The 23,377-nt window shown below is 39.4% G+C and overlaps 3 protein-coding genes and 2 pseudogenes across 3 annotated transcripts; 3 read left to right on the top strand and 2 right to left on the bottom strand.

Annotated features, from left to right (window-relative positions):
• The first annotated feature begins 5,219 nt into the window (after positions 1-5,219).
• Positions 5,220-6,779, top strand: LOC148930755 (putative late blight resistance protein homolog R1A-10; annotated as a pseudogene).
• LOC148930754 (putative late blight resistance protein homolog R1B-13) lies at positions 6,662-7,764 on the top strand. The gene is made up of 2 exons (XM_089066602.1): positions 6,662-6,713; positions 6,770-7,764. The coding sequence occupies exons 1-2, from the start codon at positions 6,662-6,664 to the stop codon at positions 7,762-7,764; spliced, it is 1,047 nt and encodes a 348-aa protein (XP_088922728.1).
• Positions 7,765-8,590: 826 nt separating this feature from the next.
• On the bottom strand, positions 8,591-11,817 carry LOC125209578 (putative carboxylesterase 11). The gene is made up of 2 exons (XM_089069290.1): positions 10,723-11,817; positions 8,591-9,423 (listed from the first exon to the last, which is right to left on the bottom strand). The coding sequence occupies exons 1-2, from the start codon at positions 11,565-11,567 to the stop codon at positions 8,883-8,885; spliced, it is 1,386 nt and encodes a 461-aa protein (XP_088925416.1). The 5' UTR covers positions 11,568-11,817; the 3' UTR covers positions 8,591-8,882.
• A 1,002-nt stretch (positions 11,818-12,819) lies between these two features.
• LOC125209577 (serine/threonine protein phosphatase 2A 57 kDa regulatory subunit B' theta isoform-like) lies at positions 12,820-17,406 on the bottom strand. Its single transcript, XM_048109173.2, has 3 exons — positions 16,960-17,406; positions 14,860-16,236; positions 12,820-13,532 (listed from the first exon to the last, which is right to left on the bottom strand). The coding sequence occupies exons 2-3, from the start codon at positions 16,063-16,065 to the stop codon at positions 13,173-13,175; spliced, it is 1,566 nt and encodes a 521-aa protein (XP_047965130.2). The 5' UTR covers positions 16,066-16,236; positions 16,960-17,406; the 3' UTR covers positions 12,820-13,172.
• Positions 17,407-19,067: 1,661 nt separating this feature from the next.
• Positions 19,068-21,502, top strand: LOC125209957 (G-type lectin S-receptor-like serine/threonine-protein kinase At2g19130 pseudogene; annotated as a pseudogene).
• Positions 21,503-23,377: the final 1,875 nt, after the last annotated feature.

Genomic DNA, 23,377 nt, shown 5'->3' with positions numbered 1-23,377 from the left:
GCATAAAAAGGTGAAAATTCGGAAGCAGGAGCTGAAGGACAACCCAGGGGCCCGCTGCACCCAATGCAGAGGTCGTTGCAACCATTCCAGAGCGTTCTGGAGCTGTCCAGCGGCTCGCTGGGCCCTTGCCAACGGCTGGCTGGGAAAACGCGGTGCGCGACAGTTGCGTTCAAACTCAATTATCCGGCGATCCTGAAGTCCGATCAGGGTGTTCTACATGTCATTCTCTTCTAATTTAATAGAGCTTCGCGTTGGTACCAAGATCACCTCAATCAGAGTGCTGTGGAGAGAGTTATGGCTGTTCTACTAAAGTCGCGCAAAGCTGTCAAATGCAATGTAGGCGTTTAAAGAAGGAAAGAATACATTACCTTGTGAATCCAAATCTTTTTCATCTACTATGGGGCATGAAAATTCCATATTTATTATTGCTTGGAGGATACTTTTTTTACCAAGTTTAAATCCTTTTCAAGCCTATATATACCCCCATGACCTAATTCATAATATTAACCAATTTATAGCCTCCAAATTGGGGAGCCCTCAAGGCTCCTCCTCCAACCCTACTCTTTCATCTTTCATCTTCTTTTCGGCTTTTTCCAAATATTTCCAAAGTTCAAAAGTTAGGAGTACTTCATTGTGCAAGAGGTTGAAGATGGAATCAAGAAAAGATCAAGGCTACAAGTATTCAACCTTTGAGTTTTATTTGCTTTAGTTCTTATTTTCTTTATGATTTCCCTTCATTCTATGTTTTTAGCTTATTAAATTATGTGTAACTAATCTCATAGGATTCTAGGGATGTGTTAGTAACGAACTTGGTTATACAATTCCTTTTTCTATTTAATATCCGTTTTGCTTTTACTTTGTTTCTTCCTTAAGTAGAAATGGATTCCGGAGATTAAAAACAAAATGGATATTAAATAGAAAAATTGGAATTGTATAACCAAAGTCATTACTAACACATCCCTAGAATCCTATGAGTTTAGTTACACATGATGGAATAAGCTAAACACATAGATTGAAGGGAAAACAATTTGAACATAAAACTAAAGCAAATAAAACCCGTACGTTGAATCCTTGTCGTTCTTGATGTTCTTGAAATCCTTCTTCAACTCCTTGCACAAGTGAAGTACTCTAACTTTTGATCTCTATGAATTATTTTGCAAGTAGAAGCTCTCTAATTTGATGAAGCCCGAGGTCTTATTTATAGGGGAAAGCCATTCCTTGTTGTAGAAGGAAAAAAATATTCAAAATATGGTAAATCTTGGAGCAAATCTAGGGCATCTCGGATTTGCCGCCTTTCTCCGGCGGGCCGCCGCACCTTGGCCGGCGGTCGTCGCGTTGGAGTCCAGAGAATCTGTTTCTCCGGCGGCAGACCGCCGCACGACTTTAGGCGGTCGCCGGGCGAGACTTCTCTTCCAAGTGTATTTTTCCGAGGCGGACCGCTGCACTGCACTGCCCGCCAGGTGCCGGCGGTCGCCGTCTGACTCCAGATTTCCAGACTTTGCGTTTTGGCTTCATTTTTCGGCTCAATTATGCACATTTCTCACAAAACACGTCAAAATACCAAAATAGACAAAATATATGGACGTGTAGAGTGACTTTGACATCGAAAACGGACCAAATAATGGCCTTAAAATAGACTTAAAATAGTGCAAAATCCGAGCGTATCAGTCAGCTGCCGACCCTGATAACATGTGGAGTTCCTATGACTCACGTCAACCCAAAAGGTTCACTCATATCTTAATCCTGAAAAATATTATGGGTTTATATGAACCACAACTCGGTGTATATATACCTTACCTTTAATTCCACACACAATTATCAAACACATTCTTTCACCAAAATATATCACCAGAAATAATAAATGTCATAAACAATTTAATATTCATATACATATGCCTCTCCGTTCTTTTTATTATTCCGTGACAGATCAAGCCCGACATTTGTCTGGGATCCATTGTATCTGACCCGAAGGTCCATTGCCATTGTATATATGACCAGTAGGTCTCATTGCCATTGCATACATATATATATGACCCGAAGGTCCATTGCCATTGTATATATAACCCTTAGGTCCATTGCCATTGTATATGACCCGTAGGTCCATTGCCATTGATATCAGACTCAGGGCATGACTGTCACAGATCCAATGATTCAAATAATTCCAAAACCATGTGCAAACATATCAATTGCATCAATTACATATCCATATATTCCATCAATTAACTCCAATACTATAGATAAACATATCCATTGCACAAATCACATATCTACATCATATTGCACCATAAATATCAAATAATACATAACCATTTCAGACTCGCATAATATAATTCAAATATTCACTCCAATTTAACACATAACAATCAATCACATAAAATATGTAAAATTAAAAGTATAATTTATACACACCTAATTAAGATAGATAATCTGATAGAACATTTATTCCCATTTCTTGATCCATAGCCCTTGGTCCATCAACAAAAATAATATCGAACTATTTTTCTTATGAAGGACTTCACCCCTTTGGTTTCATTTATTTAATTTTTTTCTTCCATCCAACTCTAAGCCGACTTAATGGAGGAAAAGATTTTATATCCAACCCTTCTTTAAAATACACCTCATTTGAATCAAATACGATACACGTTTCAACTACATGTCACTACTAAGACTTTCGTATTATTTCTTTTCTTTCACACTTGTCAAAGTATATATTTAGTTTTTTTTATATTTCCATGCATTAGAGCATCTCTAATGCTATTAGGCCAGCCACTTTCTCTCCCTGCCACGTCAGCAGCACTAAAAATCCACCTGTCACATCAGATTTAGGCCATCCATAAGCCATCCGCAAAAAAAATAATTCAAAATATACTACATTTACGGAATTAAAATTACGATTAAATTACAAAATTAAATTTACGAGACATATACGGGAAAATTCATTAATTGCATTTAAAAAGGTACATAGATAAAAAAAATTACATTTAAAAAGGTACATAATAAAGAAAAAAAACTATCGCCGTGCAGTCCTCCGTGCCCACAACTCTTCAATTATATCCTTTTGGAGTTGAATATGAGCATCCACTTGGCGCATGTCGGCAAATTCCTTGAGGCGGCCGGCTTCATCGAGAGGTACCCCACGTCGTACGCTAGGGGTGGCCGTTCCGTGGCTTGGACCAGCTTCATCGTCATTGGCCCAACTAGTCAGTTGTACGCCTTCGTCTTCGACGATCATGTTGTGCAAGATAATGCAGGCATACATTATTTGGGATTGCATGTGACATCCCACAAACGCGTTGGACCCTTAATTGCCGCCCATCGAGACTGGAGCACACCAAATGCGCGCTCCACGTCCTTGCGCGCCGACTCCCGTCGTTCCGCAAAGTAGGCCTTCCTTTCATCACTTGCGTGCCTGATCGTCTTCACAAAGACAGGCCACCTAGGGTATATCCCATCCGCCAAGTAATAGCTCATATCATGCCGGTTGCCGTTGGACACAAATGAGACGGCTGGACCGACGCCCTGGCACTTCTCGTTGAAGAGGAGAGACGAGTTCAGGACATTGAGGTCGTTGTTCGACCCAGCTACCCCAAAATACACGTGCCAGATCCACAGCCGGTAATCAGCTACGGCCTCGAGGATCATCGTGGGATTCTTTGACTTGTAGCCGGTCGTGTAGGCCCCCTTCCATGCAGTCGGACAGTCTTCCACTCCCAATCCATACAGTCTATGCTGCCTAACATCTCGGGGAACCCATGCTTCTCCCCGTGCATCTGCATCAAATTCTGACAATCTTCGGGAGTAGGGCTTCGAAGGTACTGCTCACCGAAAACGTTCATCACGCCCTCACAGAAGTACTTCAGACATTCCAGGGTTGTCGACTCACCGATGTGGAGGTACTCATCCCACATGTCTGCCGCGCCTCCGTAGGCCAACTGCCTGATTGCCGCCGTGCACTTTTGAATAGGGGTGTGGCCGGGTCTGCCAACCGCATCGTGCCTGAAGCGGAAACACAGATATCGACGCTCTAATGCGCCAACGATACGCATAAACAACTCCCTGCGCATTCTAAAACGCCGCCGGAACATGTGTGCGGGAAACCGCGGGTTCTCCAAAAAGTAGTCGTCGTACAGCCGCTGATGTGCAGCGGCGTGATCCCGATCAATCACTGCTCGGCGGTGGATAACCCGTGGAGGGCGAGGTATCGCCTGCTGTTCCACCCTACGCATGTACCGCTCCATCTCGCGGTTAATGTAGGCATTCATAGCCTCGTTCATCCTCCGTTCGTACTCCTCAGCATCCCCACCACTACCACCACTGCTACCACCCGCGTTACTCATCGCTCGATGATGCTCTTGTACAGAAAGTTAGAGAGAGAGAAAACTCGTTAAAACAAGCGGTGCAAATGAAAATGAAACTAAAATCGCGTTTATATAGGTTTTAAAAAATTAAAAATTAATAATCGTCGCTGGCCGATCGGGCCGCCACAATGGCGGCCAGCGCATCGGCCAACCACACACAATCGGCTAGCCTTGGCCGGTTTTTTCGCCGAAATTCGGCTAGCCACGTCAATCGGCTAGCCGGTCGCTAGCCTACCATTGGAGATGCTCTTATCTATATTTATACATTTTCTAATAAGACACCGTCACACAACATATATTTACATAATATTATAAACGCATATATTATAAGCCCAAGCAGTAGATGAATGCATATGTACTCGTAGGTTTTATTAGTCAAAAGTGTCCTACATATATTATATAGCCAACCCATTGCATTATACTCCCTCCGTCCCATAAAAGTTGAGACAAAACTTTTGGGCACGGAAATTAAGAATTTATATTAAATAAATAGGAGAGATGAAAAAAGTAGGAAAAATAAGAGAGAGTAAAGTAAATGATGGAATAAAATAAGAGTGATTAGATGTTTTGTCTTTTGTTAAAAAAGGAAATGACTCAATTTTGTTGGGACGGACTAAAAAGGAATACGACTCAACTTTTATGGGACGGAGGGAGTAACATGTAATAATAAACATATACTATAGTGTGTATCCGACAACTATAATCTAATAATTAAAGTAACTTTAACCTATAATAAATTAGTGTGTATCCGACAACTATAGCATCTTTTGTTTATTTTAAGAATGTTGCACATGCGTTCTTCGTCCAATACAAGATTGGTTGTCTTCTAAATATTACCTTATTTTCATTCACTTGTCAATCATGGCTGCTTATGGAGCTCTGGTTTCTCTTATGCATATCATAGAAACCCTCAAGAAACATCCTTCCCCTCCCATATCTATTGACGAAAAACAAGTTCAATCCCTCACTCAAAACATTACCTTCTTGCAGGATTTTCTTGATTGCTATATTTCCCCTTTTGCTGATAGCCACGAAGCTGATCCATTGGAGCGTCGCATTGCTGATGCAGTTTACGCGGCTGAGGATGTTATCGAATCCCATATTGTGGATCAAATTCACAGTGGATCCACAATCGTTGCAGATCATGACTTCTATCACAATCTACACAAAGTGATAGAAGAAATGGATCTGATCAACAAAGAGGTGAAGAGCATTGCACTTCAAGCTCAGACCAAGCAGAAGCCCGTTGCTGCCTTGTCGGCGTCTTCTCCCACTGTGAAAGAGAACGTGATCGTGGGCTCTAACGAAGTTTTTCTTGACGTTTTGGATAAGCTCACCAGTGATCAACTCAACCGCCAGATCATCCCCATCACGGGGATGGGTGGCATTGGTAAGACCACTCTTGCCATGAATCTATTTGAGAATGCACTTGTTAAGGAGCGTTTTGATATTCGTGCTTGGACTACAGTTTCTCTAACATACACTTAGAGAAGTTCTTTTTCAAGCAAGTGGAGATTCTAGTAGTGATTTGAGTGAGAATGAGTTGGGACAAAAATTATACAAGGTTTTGTTTGATAGGAGATATCTCGTAATAATGGATGATATGTGGAGCTTAGATGCGTGGGAGAAGATAAAAAATTTCTTTCCTGATAACCAAAATGGGAGTCGAATAATCATAACAACTAGGTTGTCTGACTTGAGTTCTCAATTGAACGAGTCTTGTATAGTTGCCATGAAATTTCTAGATGAAGCTAGTAGTTGGGATTTATTTTGTAAAACCGTGTTTGGGAAAGAAAGTTGTCCAATTGAGTTGGAAAATATTGGAAAGAATATTGTAGCAAATTGTAAAGGACTTCCTTTATCAATTGCTACAATTGGTGGTCTTTTGGTAAAATCTGAGCGCACGAAAGAATGTTGGAAGCGTATAGAGCAAAATTTGAATTCAATTGTTATTAACACTAACGATGGATTTTGCTTGAAAATACTGAGGATGAGCTATATCTATTTGCCAAACTACTTAAAGCCATGTTTTTTGTATATGGGTGTTTTCGATGAAGATTACAGTATCCGTGTGTCAATGCTCGAGCAACTATGGATTTTTGAAGGATTTTTGAAACCAAGGAGTGGAAAACGTTTGGAAACACTTGCTCAAGAGTATTTTAAGGAATTGGTCGATAGAAATCTCGTTTTAGTTGATGAATTGGGGTCTACTGGAAATGTTAAGTATTGTAAAATTCATGATTTGTTGAGAGATTTGTGTTTGAAAGAAGCTGAAAAGGAAAGATTTTACCATGTCATAAGAGATGATCCTCCGGCCCGTATTAGCGAACGTCGAGTCGTTCTTAAAACTGGAGGGTTGTTAGGATCTTTGTCACATACTCGTTCCATAATATGTGAGTATGACGAAACAGCAAGTGAGGATGAGACAGCAAGTGAGGATGGCATAGTTCTACCGTCTCAGGATCTTAGATTGTTGAGGACATTCAGGGCAAGTAAGTTTGAGAGGTATTTCCTAGAAAATGTGTTTGAATTGGTTAACTCACGGTACCTTGCTATCAGTGTTCATCGTGAGTCCAGATTCTCTAGTTCAATTGATCTCCTTTGGAATCTACAGACATTGATTACTTATTCATATTTTCGGAACGATCTTCATGTACCAAATGAAATATGGAAACTGCATCAACTTGGGCATCTTGAATTTATGGATGACAAATTGATTCTCCCAAATCCACCTAGTGACGAAATTGACATTGTCATTATGGAGAATCTGCAAACACTCAAAGGAGTTAAGGATTTGTTATTGAATGAGGAGGTTGTTAAAAGAATACCCAACGTGAAGAAATTGCATTTAAAATACACTTTCCGTCAAAAGGAGGGAGAAAACTGTCTAAGCTATCTTCAATGCTTCAGTAAATTGGAAAGCTTATGCTGCAGCACCTCTAGTCGACGTGGTGACTTTTTGCTGAGGATTAATTTTCCCAACTCTATCAAGAAATTGGTTGTTGAAGTCCATTATAGCACGGAGTTGGAAGACATATTGCCTAAAATCGGTTCATTACCTCTTCTTGAGAAGCTCGTATTAAGAAATGGTGTCTTCAGAACTGGCAAGTGGGAAACAATTGAAGGCCAGTTCCAGAAGCTCAAGTTTCTACAGTTGTGTGCTTTCGAAGGTCTAGTAAATTGGATTGTGTCAGACAGCTCCCACTTTCCACTTCTTGAGAAGCTTTGTCTCAGATATTTATCCAAACTCGAGGAAATCCCATCTGAAGTTGGAGAAATAGCAACGCTGAAATCGATTTCATTGTTTCGATGCAGTGAAGCAGCTGTGGCGTCAGCGAAAAAGATAGTAGAAGAACATGAGGATCTATATGGAGAGCAATTAGACCTTCGTGTGAATAAATGGTAAACATTGGGGTGCAAAGAAAGGAGGTAATAAACACGCATTGTGTTTTTATGTAATTTGTTTTCAATATTTTTTGCATTTGATAAACATTGGACTGCAAAAGAGGATTTACATATGAGCTCATATTTCTGTCAGTGTTGTTTGCTTCATCTCATTGTGGAGCTGAGTGAGGCCGGAGCCGAGGGACGGAGATGAGGGAGAATGGCCGGAGATTGGTGGCGCGGTGAAGAGAGTTTCTTCCATGGCTATAAACAAATGTTTATTTGTAGTATTTAATTTTTTGTTGTTTTAGTGATGTTATTGATATGATTTTGAATTTATTTTATAAACGAAACTTTGTTAGAGAATATTTTTTGTGGAGTAGTATTTTGTGTTCATGATTTTTAGAAGATAAAATTTTCTACTTTTAACTGATGATATAGTTTGCAAAAAATGTAAACAAAATCAATAATTTTATAATTTTATCAAAGTAAAGAAAAATAGGATTTTTTTTTTTTTTGGTTTGGTGTGATAAATTTAGAGAATGGTAATTACTAAGAAATTGATGGCTGTGATGATGAAATGAGTTTCTGAGGATAGAGATGAAATTTGATTTATAATTAGATGAATTGTGTGAATTGTGCTAATCCGGCTTGCATATGTTTATATATTTCCTTTACTCAATTGATTATTAATTAATTTATTGTTCCTATACATTTGTTATGTGCTATATTTATCCTGGTAGGCTTCTAGCACTAATTAATCTGTGACATTTCAATTTGTCAAGAAACCTATAATGTGTTGATTATATGTTCAAAGTGCTACTTGAATCAAAACGGGAGAAGGAATGTAAAAAAAGAATAAAAGATCATATTCATTGTATTCAAGGATGATACACAACTCATCACTTTTGACTAATTTTTATTATACCTATTTTACATAAAAAAGAATAAGACAGCATAGCATCCAAAATTCATCGACAAGTTGTGAACAGAGCTAGATTCTGATCTCAGATACCCCTCTTGTAAGAAACAAGGACAAAGTGGGAATGAAACCACCAACCAACTAGCTTGATTCCTATCCTTTTGGAGAGCCATATACAAATACAGATCTTACAAACTCCAACAACAGATGCTCACCGATCAATAAGAGAACTCGTGGCCGCGCAACGAGATAAACTTCTTGACCCAGATGGCAATGTCCTCGGCGCAGGCCTGAGCCTGGGGGGTCTTGAGAAGCATGTCAAGCGTAGCGAATTCGTGGACAGCGTCCTTGTACTCGAGGACAGGAGCATCGACATTCACCTTGCGAAGCTCCTCTGAGTAGGCGATCGCTCGATCCCTCATCCAGTCATGCTCGGCCACCACGGTCAGGGTTGGAGGCATCTTCTTCAGAGGAGGGCCCCCTCGGCCAGAGACTAGCGGGTTGGCAGCAGGGTGGTCCAGGCTGAACTCCTCCTCTGGTAGGAAGAGTTTCCACGCGAGTACGCACATTGCCTTGTCGTAGAAGTAGGAGTTTGAGAGTTTTATCTCTGAGTGTGTTGGGACACTTCCGATGAAAAAGGGATACATCAGAACCTGGGCTACCACCTTTACTGGGTCCAAAAGCTTACCGGCCTCTATAGCTTTCCTTGCCACATAGTCAGCAATATTTGCTCCACAACTCACACCGAGAAGTACACATCTGCATCCATTTTAAGTAAAAACAACACTTCAACAAAGTCCTTCTGTCGCTAAAAAATGTAGACAAGACACTGTTTACAAGTTGGCTATGTTGCTTCTGTATGCACGGAAATACAATGGAAGCATTAAACAGGGAATATGATTTCACTATTAAGAAGATCCTAATGGAAGCATTATATAGGCATTTCTAGAGGCTCTTTGAGCACGATTAAGCATATCCATGCAAACTCATGACAACAACGAAGATGACCTGCTAAACAATCAGGCAAATCCAAAATTCAACACAATACTATGTATGTGTTTTATCGCATGCTTAGGCTTAGAAAGTTAACTAATCAGCTGTCAAAGGGGAGACATAATATCTCATTCAGATTTAAAAGGAAAATCTATCCTATATGTAACTTAGTTTCTTCAAGAATATAATCCCCAACTTTACCAATTTTTGGGTTCTAGATAAATTGTTGTGCAGATCCCTTTCACTTTGATGGAAGCTACAGATAAAATATACTACTCGACATATACAACTAACTAAAGCAATCAGCATGGAACCAATGAAGCCATATTTACACATCTCTATATCAAATAAAGTCCACGATCAGGCTTCGAAGATACCTAGTCAGCTGGGGAAGGGGAAACATATTATCTCATTGAAATTCAAAAGGCAAATCTTTCCCATATGTAAGTTAGTTGCTTCAAGAATATAAGCTCTCAACTTTACCAATTTCTGTCTTCCAGGTTTCTAGTAGTACATCATAATGCAGATCCCTTTTCACTTTGATGGATGCTAAAGATAATATATACTCGACAGAAACAACTAACTAAAGCAATCAGCATTGAACCAATAAAGTCATAGTTCCTTCTTTACAGATCTCCATATCAAATAAGTCCAAATTAAGATCTTTCCTGTATGTAAACTAGGTACTTCAAGACTGCAATCCCCCAACTTCACCAATTTCTGGTTTCTAGTCATATCGTTGTGCAGATCCCTATTCACTTCGATTGAAGCTAAAGATAATATATCGAACCAATGAAGTCATAGTTTCTTAATTACACAAATAAGTCCAAACCAAGATCTTTCCTGTATGTAACTTGGTTATTTCAAGAATATAATCCCTCAACTTTTTCCAATTTCTGGTTTTCAGGGTTCTAGTTACATCATTTGCAGATCCCTTTTTACTTTGATGGAAGCTAAAGATAATATATACTCGACAAAAACAACTAACGAAAGCAATCAGCGCTTGAAACCAATGAAGTCATAGTTCCATTGTTTCACAAAATCCAAACCAAGATAAGAATTAACCTGGATGGATCACCATGAGCAGCCAACCAGGGCTCAACCATGGAAGCTCCAAAGGCATCAGCAACATGCCAATTCCCCTCCGACCTCCTCAAATCGACCCCTGCTCCCTTTGAACTGCCCAACGACTTGGTACATTCCGCCAAATTCGCCTGCTTCGCAAGCCAGTGCAGCACTTTCAGCCCATCCTCGAACGCAGACGGGTACTTATTCTCCGGAGCCAGCCTATAACCCACCGCCAACACAATCACATCGCACAACCTCGCAATCCGCCTACAGAAGAAATCATTTGCCACCGAATCATTGCTCCCGCTAACAAAACCTCCACCATGGAACTGCAGCATCACCGGCAATCGCCGACTGCCTCTCCCAACCGGATTATACCCTCTGTAGGTTCCATTCTCCGATTTCAAATTCGCATCATCAACACTACCTGCATAGCTATTCCTTCTAAGATTGCTCTCAACGCCCTTCACAATCACACCATTACTCCCGGAAACAGCACTATTCTCCACAAATCCGTGGCTGTATCGACGAGTAAGAGACCGATTCTGATCCAACAAAGGAACACCGGATCTCGATTTCGCGTTGGGGAAATTTAGGCAGGTTTCGGGAAGAAAGACACGAACAGATACCGAGGTCACCGGATCGATGTGAACATCCTTCGTCGCGACGCCATCGGTGAACAGAGGATTGGCAGCTGCCGCCGTCTCCTCAGCCGGCCGTGACGTCACGCCGAATGTGCCGCCGGAAGCATCGTTTTCCGGAGCCTGCAATCGGCTCTGCAGACGATGCTTCAGCATGAATTTGAAGAATACGCTGTACAATTTCACGCCAATACTTGGCATTTCCCGAGAAAGTGACGAACTATTGAATTGAAAATTTCAAAAAAATACAATATTATACGCACAGATTTCTGAAATGATTGCGATTTCGTCCTCGCCTCATCTCATCCACACAGAAATCCGACTAATTGAACGTCGTGCGAGAATCAGAGCTACCGGATTTCACATTAGGATCGATTTAGGGTTTTCGCAATAAATCTCCCAATTTTTTTGAATCGCTTCAGAGAGAGAGATGCAGAGTCAGTTTTCAGCTGCCTATTTTTTATTTTTATTTTTATTTTTATTTTTATTTATTTTCAGGTGGGATTGCTTTTTGTGCTTTTGACGGTTGTACGCAAGGAAAGATACACGAAAAGTCAAGACGTACAACTGAAGTATGCGTGGTGTTCGTAACTCAGAAGTAGGGAATCGAGATGGATTTGGTGGGATGGCCCATCTAAAAAATAAATTTGAAAATTCTGATTAATCCCTCCTACTGTCATTAGGAGTCTAATTTCATGTTGGCACGAGTTTTAAGAGATATTAAAAATATTGGATGAAAAAAGTTAGTGAAATATGAGTCTCACTTGTATATACTCCGTATTAGTTTTAAATGAAATGTGAGTGAAATGAGTTGGTGGAATGTGAGACCTTATTACCATTTAGTGTAAAAGTAAACCGGGACTTTAATTCGCGGACGGACTAAAATAGAAAAACGAGACTCATATTCGCGGACGGACTAAAATGAAAAAAATGGACTCCTATTCGCAAACGGAGAAAGAATTATTTAAGGGCTATCATAAACAATTATTTTAGGGGCATTTATGTAAAATAATAAAGGTGAAATGGACCCCAATGTTTTGCATTCTTTTAAGAAGACAATTTCAATGCTAAATCTTGTCTAGGAGGAAAGCAAAACTGTTGTCTTTGTTATACTAACATTCTTGATTCATTAGTGTTTGTGTTTATCATCTAAATTATTTTTCATTGCTATTTTAATCATTTAAATCGTGCTTCAGTGTTATCATGATTTGTGTGAGCGTGGAATATGTGTCATTGTAATTCACATAAATTAAAGACAAAGCAACATATTTTGATATTGGGTTACTTGTTCTAAAGCATGCCATTCATCCAATCGATCAACAGTGTATAGTTAGACCGAGCAAACCTGGACATATCCTAAACGCCTCCAATTCCCGGATTTTACCGAATTGCCCCAGAGCACCGGCACACCTAACAACATCAGTATCTCTCAAGTGGAAGTAACTATATATGATTAACATGAACATACATATATATAATTGCAGATTTGCAGATGGAGAGTACATAAACTGAAGCCCAGTTCAAAAATCTCTAGACATACATCAAAATATAACACAACTTTTAACACCATTTCTAAGAACTAAAGACGAAGAAAAGGCCATTTTGCCAGCACAATTCTATATGTACATTCACTATTTCTTGCATCCGAAACGACGTCTCGTATAGCCCCTGCACCACGACCTGATGGGGTAAGAAAAACGCAAAGCAATCAAGAAAATATCCGATCTCACTGTTGCAGCTCCATCCCTTTACCATCAACCCCATCACTTGTCAGCAACATAAAAACAGCAAAAAAGTACTTCATCCTTAGCCAGGAGACATCTTTGCGATAGTCCTGGGAGAAACGAGCACTGGCTCGTTGCTGGCAGCTTTCATCGCGGCTATTTCCTCCAGGCGCTTCCATGTTGCTTCGCGCTTCCTCTTGTTTTCTTCTTCTTGTGCCTCGTCTTCTTGGAACTTGAGTAAACACTCCTCGTAGAGCTCGGGATCCGCGTCTGAGAATATTTTCCGGACATTCAGTGTCAAGCTCTGCACGGCCTGGTTCCAGTGGCTTCTTGCGTTTCTCTCCAGTGCAGGGAAGATGATTGGCAGGATAACTTTACGATTTTGTTTGATCAGGTTTTCAATGTGGTCGTTGTTCCATAAGAAGAGAGCCCTTTCTGCCACCTGTAGTTCCAAGATCAAGAAACACGATTGTAAGAAGGAAACCGAAATTTCGAAAATACAAGGGCTAAGAAAAACACAAACGAAAACAAACCCCAAAGAAGGACCCTTTCCATCCCAAACATATAGGCCACGATTTCTATTTCCCGATGTCCCAAATGTATAGTCATCATCCCAAAACCATGGTCAAAAGGAAAAGGGTCGACTCTCACTTATATGCTATTCCACACTTTCATGTGGAATCGATGTGGGATTCATATCAATCAGTTCCCCTTTCGAAACGGGTGGCAAACCCAAAGCCATGGGCCCACCATCCATTTGCTGCCCCTTGGGCCCACAACTTCAGTGGCACCCCTTTGGTAGCCCCTTTACATAAGCCGTACGGATCTACCTTGGTCCTTTGATCCATGTTCACGCACCAAAATTGATTTAGTAATGCAAACTTTTTCCCAACTCTTCACAAAATCACTAAACTAAACATACCTTTTCACATCTTTACTTGTAGCAGTGAAGAAAGTTTATACTTTTATTCTCTCTTGGAACAACATAAGCAAGAGATGGTATCAGTATCACAAAACCCGAACCCAAACACAAAAAGAAATATTCTTTCCTTTGATCAAGTTTAATAAGCATTGTAACCAGAAGGATAATGCAACTGCCCAAAGATGTTAAAAGAGATATGTACAGTTAATTTCATTTTAGAGTTGAAGTAAAAGCACATACCACTGTTTTATCATACATACAGGAGACTCTTTTCGAGAATCGAGTATATGCCAGACCAGAACTGTTTATCTCAATCATACCACAAGCCAATAGATATTAATTTAAACTAATCAATTCATTTGGACTCTGACTAATATCAGGTACATACTGATTCATCTTCTCGACCTCCCCTTTATTACTACAATAGCAGAGAAAGCCATACCTAACATCTACTCTCCAAATTACTCTATACTGACCAGTGACCAATATGACAGGTTCTAACTAAACTGGTTAAGTGGGTTAAGTCCAGTATTGACTACACCGAGACGTCGAGAACTACTTCTAGGCACTCTGTACTCTGCAAGAAAGGCAATTTAGATCACAGACAAGAGGCTTTTCATCTAGCTTCATCTAAACTGGCAAGTGGACTTATAGAACAGAAACGGTGGAAAACTAAAAGCAATAGCAATTAAGTGAACGTGCACTGCTAAATTGCAAAATATAAGGTTACCAGCGTAATCAGACAAATGAACCAACAAAAATCAAAAGGATTTTGTGAAAATGGAGGGAAGCTAGAGGCACAAAAGCTGAAAGACACTAATTTGAGAATAAATTTCTCAAGGACTACCTGAAAATGAGAACTGCTCAGGCAACGAGCAATCTGGCGAAAGAGAGGGACCATGCAACGCTGAAACTCTGGAGGTTGAGTCGCTTCCAACACTTCCTCTAGCTCACCCAAGAACATCACCTCCTTTGAACTGTTTGTGATTGGCCAGTACTTCAGTAGGCCTCTTATGACAGTATCAGCAAGTTTGCAGTCCTTCTCCACGAATTGGGTTATGCAGTAAGATAGCTGCTGATGGTACATGGGAATGCACTTCGGTTTGTGAAGAGGAATGAGTGCCCGAACAAGGAAAAGCTTGTGCTCTTCTTTCAAAGGCAATGCGAAACCATTTATAATGCTACCCAGAATTTCCAACAGCTCAGCAATCCCATTATGCTTCTCTGTTTCAAATATGAAGTGGTAGAATATATTATTGATAGCTTTTCTGACAAAGGGGCGATGAACCATGAACTTTCCATATATCCGATGCAGGACAGTCTTTAAATAGTCCCTTTCTCTAGGATCTTCTGAGTCAAAGAGATCTAACAACCTCAGAACAAAAGAATGATCAATGTAACGCTTTGCTAGCTTTGCATCCGTCTCTGGTGAAGCCACAAACCTCAGAAGAAATTCGTACACCACTTGTAAATGAGGCCATGCAGGATCCATCAAGGGCTCCTCCTCTTCCAAGTCAAAGCCTTCCACGATCTTGTTTTCGCGAGGCTGTGTGGAAAGTGTACGGAATAAATTTGCAGATACCATTTTTACAATCTCTTGCATGGCAGTTTCTGTGAATTTCTGATTCGCTGAAGCCACATAGTCGACAAGCTCCACTAACGTCTGCCGCTTGATATCCTTTTCTTTCAAATTCTTTGTGGGGTCGGTGAAGTCAAATATAAGACAGCACATATTCAACTTTCTGATAAACAAGCTTTGCTTTTCAGAATTTGGGACATCTTTGAAGCTAGGCAAAGCCTCGTATGGAGCATATCCTGCATTCCCATTAACCTTAGTACTTAGTGGGTTATTTCCGTAACCTTCAATGGAATTTGAAGTTGAGTTAATCCCAGAAAGAGCTGCAGGGTTCGAATTGCCCGTCCTGGAACCTGCAGCATAAGCATTTCTGGAAGTAGCTGAAGCGTTTGAAGCGTAAGCAGAGGATCCTCCATCACGATTATCCGCTAACTTGCTATGTTTCCGCGGAAGCTTATTAAGAATATTCTTAATCATCACTAAGTCCAAAACGGTCCCAATATTCTTCAAGTGAACAAACAAGCAAATGCTTCACAACTACAGGCTCATCATAAATGGCAAGAGAACTAAAGAAATAGCGCCAAAACAATCATCAGACTGATTCAACTCCCAATGTGCAAACACTCTTTCCAGTGAAGGAATTATCATCTGTAAAGGGAAAGTGGGATTAAAACAAGAAATAAGCCCAAAACCAAAGATTTCATTTTGCATCAAGCTAGTGAGCTACAAAACAAGAAAATTCTCCCCATTTTTATTTTCAAAGAAAAGGTAAGTCCAACCCTTGTAAACAACACAAGACCACTTCCTTTCCAAGCACAATTTCGCATATCACTCCCTTTATGCATATTCTAGAAGTGGAAATTAACCTTAAACGAAGATTAACTAATAAAAAAACATAAAGCAATCAATAAGCTACAAAATAAGAGCAATTTCCCCATTTTCTTTTTACAATGAAAGTAAACTAATGTGAAGTCACTGTTGTACACAGCTCAAGACCATTTCTTTCCAAGCAAAAATTTCACATGTCACTCTCTTTATGCATATTCTAGATGTGGAAATTAGACTTAAACGAAGATTAACTATTCAAAATAACTTAAAGCAATCAAGATAAGCTACAAAATAAGAAAATTCTACCCATTTTCCATTTCAAAGAAAACCTAAACTAGTGTAAAGTCCACCCTTGTAAACAACTCAAGACCACTTCCTTTCCAAGCACAATTTCGCATGTTGCATATTCTAGATGTGGAAATTAGCCTCAAACACAGATTAACTATCATAACAACTCAAAGCAATCAAGATAAGAAACCACAAATCAGCTCAAATCACAACAAAAATCACTAAGAACAGCAAAACCCCAGCTCATGAACTCACCTCATCTTTCCCCTTTCTCTAATAATTCCACAAAATTCCCAACTATTCAGCACAGATCAGCACGTTTCAAGATCTGGGCCGCGATCCATTACATCATTCATCAACAATTGCTCACCAAAAATGCATCAAAAGAGGCAAAAATCGAAGCTTTATCACTATACATGTAAACTAGAGAACTGTGCAAGTACGGAAGCAGCAGAGAGCGCAGGAATCAAGGGTCATTGATGGGAAAAAATTGAAGTAGAGAGGCGGTTTAATTTGCGATGGAGGGAGCAATTAAAGCGGAAAATTCTTGAAATCGGAGTGAGATAAACTAGAGAGAGAAAGCGAAAGGTGTGGGAATTAGGATGAGAGGGAAAATGGGAAAGTAAAAGAAAACAATTTTTTGGGTTTGCTGTTGTTGTTGATGATGGGCTGTGGAGCTGTACTCGTGTGCTGTTTTTGTTTTGCTGAAATCATTGATTTTCTGATAAAAGTGTTCTCTTTTACTCCATTTTTATTTTTCATCTCCTCTTTTTTTTATCCTATTAATCGAATTTATATCCTTTATTGTAGTACTAGTATTTTATTATACTCTATAATATTAAATGGAATGTTATTGGTTGAGAATATATATATATATATATATATATATATATATATATTCGTGAATCGATATGGGTTGATAGCTAAATGTTCTTTTATTTAATCATTTTTGTTCTTCTCGTTGCTGGATATATATAGTTTGCACATATACATGTTTAATAAGAAAGGTATGATATGAGAAGATATGTGAAACAAGATAAGAAATACGGATTTCATGTTTTCTATCTTGATATTACCATTTTATCAAACATGTCGAGCTATAGGCATGGTTTCAATTGTAAAATCTTTAATAATTTCATCATCTAAAAAGAAGAATTTTGACACTAGCTTACAATTTTTATATGAATATTTATTATGCTGTTAGAAGCGCCAATTGTAATACTAGTTTGTAATTAAAGCCCTGACAAATTTTAGTGACATACTATAAGATAATGGAAGATGTAAAACATGAGAGATAATACAATAGATGCATATCAACTATTGTCAATCAAATTTTTTTTAAGGAAATGTCAATTATACATTGTTCACACACAAATTTATTAATTCCCCTCCCTCACGTGCTGAATACTTATATTTTTCTTGTACTCTATTAGGTAAATGAGACAAATTTATTTTGAAAAAACCCTGTAATTTCAATTGGTTTTTAAGTGCTAGGCATTGGACAATTGTATCACTTTATGCAATTTGTCAAGACCGGCATGTGAAATTGGATGGGTATTCTTAGAAATCAATTATGACGGTTAACATGGTACTGCTATAAAATGTTTATTAAAAAGTGTGTGGATCCGTCACTTATTATACATTAACTTAAGTTACAATTGCATAACTCAATCAATTTATGACAAAAAGTAGCTAATAATGCACTAAGCTAATCACAGCACGTCAGTCTCTTCGGTTGATGCTCGAACAGATATCTTGCAAAACTCCTAATGAAAGCTATAAAAGCTGAAAATTTTGGTCATATATTTCATGTTGATAACACAATTTCCATACAACTCAAAACCAGGTTAAAATTGTTTTAAATGTTAGAGTATTGAACTCACAGCAACTCAAGAGATGTCAATAACATAGTAATGTTGGTTTAAAGTCTTAGATTGATAGAGATCAAGCTAGTAATATCCATTATCTCTTGAGATTAAAGAACTCTTCAAATGTTGAGGATTTATTTCCTTGTTTATTTATAAACCGTAGGTCTCGGTGAGAGGATCATCATAGGCCTCTGAGGAGGACTGTTCTACTTTGAGTTTAATTCTAGTTCTTATTTTCCGTTTTTACCCGTTCTCTTTACTTTTGTATGTATCTGCATTTTACTCTATATCAATTGGTGCAGTGAACGATGGTTTCTATTCATAACTATTGTGATTGGCATTCAATTGACCTCATGCTAAGAATATCGACCCAAACAACTGCTACAAGTCTTACAACTTCTAACATAGTAATCAATAATTTTCAGCCTTACACCTCCTTTGCCCACCATTTCACCCTTCAAGTCCTCCCCCCCCCCCCCTCTCTCTCTCTCAGCCATGATCATGAGAGCTTATACTAATGTGATTCTTGCTCTGATCATCCTCTGTTTCATCAACAACACATTTTTGTCCCATGCATCTGACACCCTTTCACCAAACCAAACCCTCTCCCGCGATCAAACCATCGTTTCCTCGGGTGGTGAATTCGAGCTCGGGTTCTTCTCTCCAGGCAACTCTTCCAAGTACTACATAGGCATATGGTACAGAAAAATCACTGACAAAACCGTTGTCTGGGTTGCAAACAGAGAAGCTCCCATTTCAGACAAGAACTCTGCCCTACTCAAGGTTTCACAAGGTAATCTGGTGCTCGTAAACGAATCCCAGATCGAGGTCTGGTCAACTGGCTTAAGCACCAACTCAACAAGTTCTGCATCCGTTTTGCTACTTGACGATGGAAACTTGGTTTTAAGACACGGGTCCAGCTCGAGTTTATGGGAGAGTTTTGATAACCCTTCTCATACATGGATGCCTGGTGCAAGAATTGGGTATAACAAGATTACTAAAAAGAAGCAATTTCTGACATCATGGAGAAACTCAGGGGATCCTGCTCCTGGGCTGTTCACATTGCAGATGGATCATAACAATAGCCAGTATACAATGAGGAGGAAGAGTGAGCAGTATTGGGCTAGTGGACCTTGGGATGGTGAGATTTTCAGTGGGGTGCCGGAAATGAGGACGGCGATTAGGCAAGGCTACCGTTTCACGTACGTTGACAACGAGAACGAGAGCTATTACTCGTACATGATTTTTGATCCGTCATTTATCGCGAGGCAGTTCTTGGATGTCACGGGGCAGTTGAGGCAGCAAATGTGGACAGAGTCCGACTGGCTCGGGTACTGGTTTAGGCCGAGGCAGTGTGAGGTTCCGGCTTATTGTGGGGAGTTTGGTGTGTGCAGTGAGCCATCACTGCCAATCTGTAGCTGTTTGGAGGGGTTTAAGCATAGGTTTGAAGGTGAGTTTGGTGTGTGCAGTGAGCCCTCTGGTGGCTGTGTGAGAGAGGATGGATTGGTGTGTGTCCCCGGAAAAGAAGCAAAAGATGGGTTTTTTATGAGACCGGGCATGGGTTTGCCTCGCTACTCTCGACTGGTGAGAGTCGAGAGCAGAGGCGATTGTGAGTCGGCCTGTTTGAGTGATTGCTCTTGCACGGCTTATGCATACGACGAAGGCGGATGTTCGCTTTGGGATGGAGGGATTTTGAATCTGCAATGGGTTAATGAAGGAAACACCAGTGGGAGGACTATCTACATTAGACTCTCTGCTGCTTCCTCAATTTTCCGAGGCCAAATGAGTGATACGGATAAGGGTGTCGTTATTGGTGCTGGAGTGGTTGTTCCGTGGCAGTCTTGGTCGTCATGTCAGCAGCCGTGGCTGTAATGTTGAAGAGGCGGAGACGAGGTATTAGGACTAGTAAAGTGGGGGATGGTTCTTTGGTTGCCTTCACATACAAAGATTTGCAGAATGCAACTAAAAATTTCTCAAATAAGTTGGGTGGAGGGGGCTTTGGATCGGTTTACAGAGGGACTTTACCTGATTCAACCGTCGTGGTTGTGAAGAAGCTCGAGAGCGCCAGCCAAGGCGAGAAGCAGTTCAGGGCTGAAGTCGGGACCATTGGCACCATCCATCACGTGAATCTTGTTAGGCTTCTTGGGCTATGTCGTGAAGGTGCGAAGCAGCAGTTGCTAGTCTACGAGTACCTGCAAAACGGCTCGTTAGATATGCACCTCTTCAAAGCCAACGAGTCTAATTTTTTAGCGTGGGGAACGCGGTATCGGATCGCGCTGGGAATAGCGAGAGGGCTAGTGTACCTCCACGAGAAGTGTTGGGACTGCATCATCCACTGTGATATAAAGCCGGAGAACATTCTTCTCGACGCGGACTTGTCCCCCAAGGTGGGAGATTTTGGCTTGGCAAAGCTGGTTGGCCGTGACTTGAGCCGGGTCCTGACAACGATGCGAGGAACTAGAGGCTACCTCGCACCAGAGTGGCTAACAGGAGTCGCTATCACGGCCAAAGCAGATGTTTACAGCTACGGGATGGTGCTGTTTGAGCTCGTGTCAGGAAGGCGAAACACAGATGATGATATTGCTAACAACTTCTTCCCTTCATTGGCTGCAAGTGTGATCGTGAACGGAGGCGACATGCTTACTGAACAGGGATGCGGACGAAGAAGAGGTGGCGACGCTATGCAAAGTCGCTTGCTGGTGATGACAACACGAGACCGTCAATGAGCCGGGTTGTGCAGATCCTTGAGGGAGTTGTGGGTGTGAGCTCGCCTCCGATTCCTCCGGCTCTCACGCTCCTTTTAGCTGCAAAACAACAACACATAATGTTCTTCACTGATTTCTCCACATCAAGTGTGCCCTAATCCCCTTCCTAGAAAAGCTCAACAGCACCAAATTGATTCTATCTACATCACATATTCCAATTTTTCAATGCAATTTCAATATGTAATTCAATTCAATAGTATGTTTGCAGAAATAAACTGTCTTCAATTAGACTGCAATTTCAGTGTTTGTAACTCTCATCATCATCAAATTCACATCCAACAAAATCACAATTCACAACGCATACCTATCTAGAGAAACAGTTATCTAATTAAAGCTTAGATTCGTCTTCCAAAACACTTCCAGATTGAGCTGATCAAACTTCAACATATTCTAGACTAAACAGCGAAATGAAATTCTTCAAAATAGAATATTGAATAGTGCGAGAAGAGGAACTTACTGAATCACCTGCATTGCGCTCTCTCTCGTGTTAATTCTTCAGTTTTTCTCTTTTTATTTAGTTTTTTAAATTTAATTTAATTTTTTACAATTCTTTGTATTAACTTTAATATGTGAAATCGAGAATGAAAATATGAAAAACAAATGCACTATGCATTGAATTTTTAATTTGATTTATGCAGGATTTTAGATTTAATATAAAACTTGATTTTAACTATTTGGTTTAAGATTAGAGATTGAGGTCTAATGCTGATGGCTTTGACTTTATGGGGCTTATTGGTACGATGGAATGAAATGGTGGAATGGAATATGATTGCTATTTTCATTCTATTTATTTACTTGGTGTGGTGGAATGAATGAGTGAATGGATGAAAATGCAAAAGAAATTCAAGAAAATTGACATTTCATTCCAACCTCTATTTCATTCCAACATCCATTCCATTCAATCATACCAAGCATGCTCAGTTGCTTAGATTGATAACATTTACTATTAAATACTCCCTCCGTCCACAAACAATAGATCTATTGTTGTTCGGTACGTGTTTTAATGTAGAATTGGTAAAGTAAGAGAGAGGATGAGAAAAAGTAGGTGAAGTAAGAGAGATATGGAGAAAAGTGAGTAAAGTATGAGAGATGGAAAAAAAAGTGGGAAAAGTATGGGAGATAAACTTTCCATTTTTAAAAAGTGATCTGTTTTTTGTGGATGTCCCAAAATGGCAAAAGTGATCTATTTTTTGTGGATGGAGGGAGTATATATTTTATAGTTTCCTTATAACAAAGATTTTGGGAAGGCCCATTCATAAGCACGAAAAAATTACTAAAATGAAAATGGACATACCAAAATAAAAAAAGACGCCTATTCCTTATGATGGAGTTAGTCAAACTCTACTGGGTATATTTTTTGTGTCCGCCACTGACGACATATGAAGCTATATATTTTATAAATAACACAATATAAAATTCCGACTAGGGGAGTGTTATATTGCTAACTAAATGCTTAATTGCTAACTACAACTCAATAATAGTCATTAGATATTCAAATTAAAGGCCTAGATTATCAACCACGAAATGTCAATACGATCAACAAAAACGTCAATAAAGCTATAGGATTAATTCTAATAAATATCAATAGGGATATTAATGTCAAGTTAGTTATAACTAACTTTTAAAAGAAATCCCAAAACTTTAAATTCATATAACATATATCAAATTAAAGATAATTTTATAAGGATTCCAACGATATACTACATGCATATGTTCCGATGTCAAAATTTGAATTTTTTTTTTTTTTTTGAATTTTCGTATTTTTTACGTACAGGTTTATGTCAATACACCTTACATAATATGTCAATATTATGCTTGTAAAATGTCAATATGAAATTGTGTTGACATTATTATGTCTTCGTGTTGATGTATTTCATACACTGTATTGACATTATATTTTTAAACCCTAAATTCGATACTTGCTATTATCTTTTTAATATTAAAAAATGAAAAACGAAATTACACATGGCAAATCGTAGACCACAAGATTTCTAAAATCTTATGGTCTTAAATTAGTTGTAGTTAGCAACTAAGGGATGA

Source organism: Salvia hispanica, chromosome 3 (genome assembly GCF_029641045.1).
Source record: "Salvia hispanica isolate PSC_SH4W2 chromosome 3, Shi_PSC_v1, whole genome shotgun sequence".
In the NCBI taxonomy this organism is placed as follows: Eukaryota; Viridiplantae; Streptophyta; class Magnoliopsida; order Lamiales; family Lamiaceae; genus Salvia; species Salvia hispanica.
The sequence above is the reverse complement of the archived record's forward strand: the minus strand, read 5'-3'. Positions and strand labels throughout refer to the sequence as shown.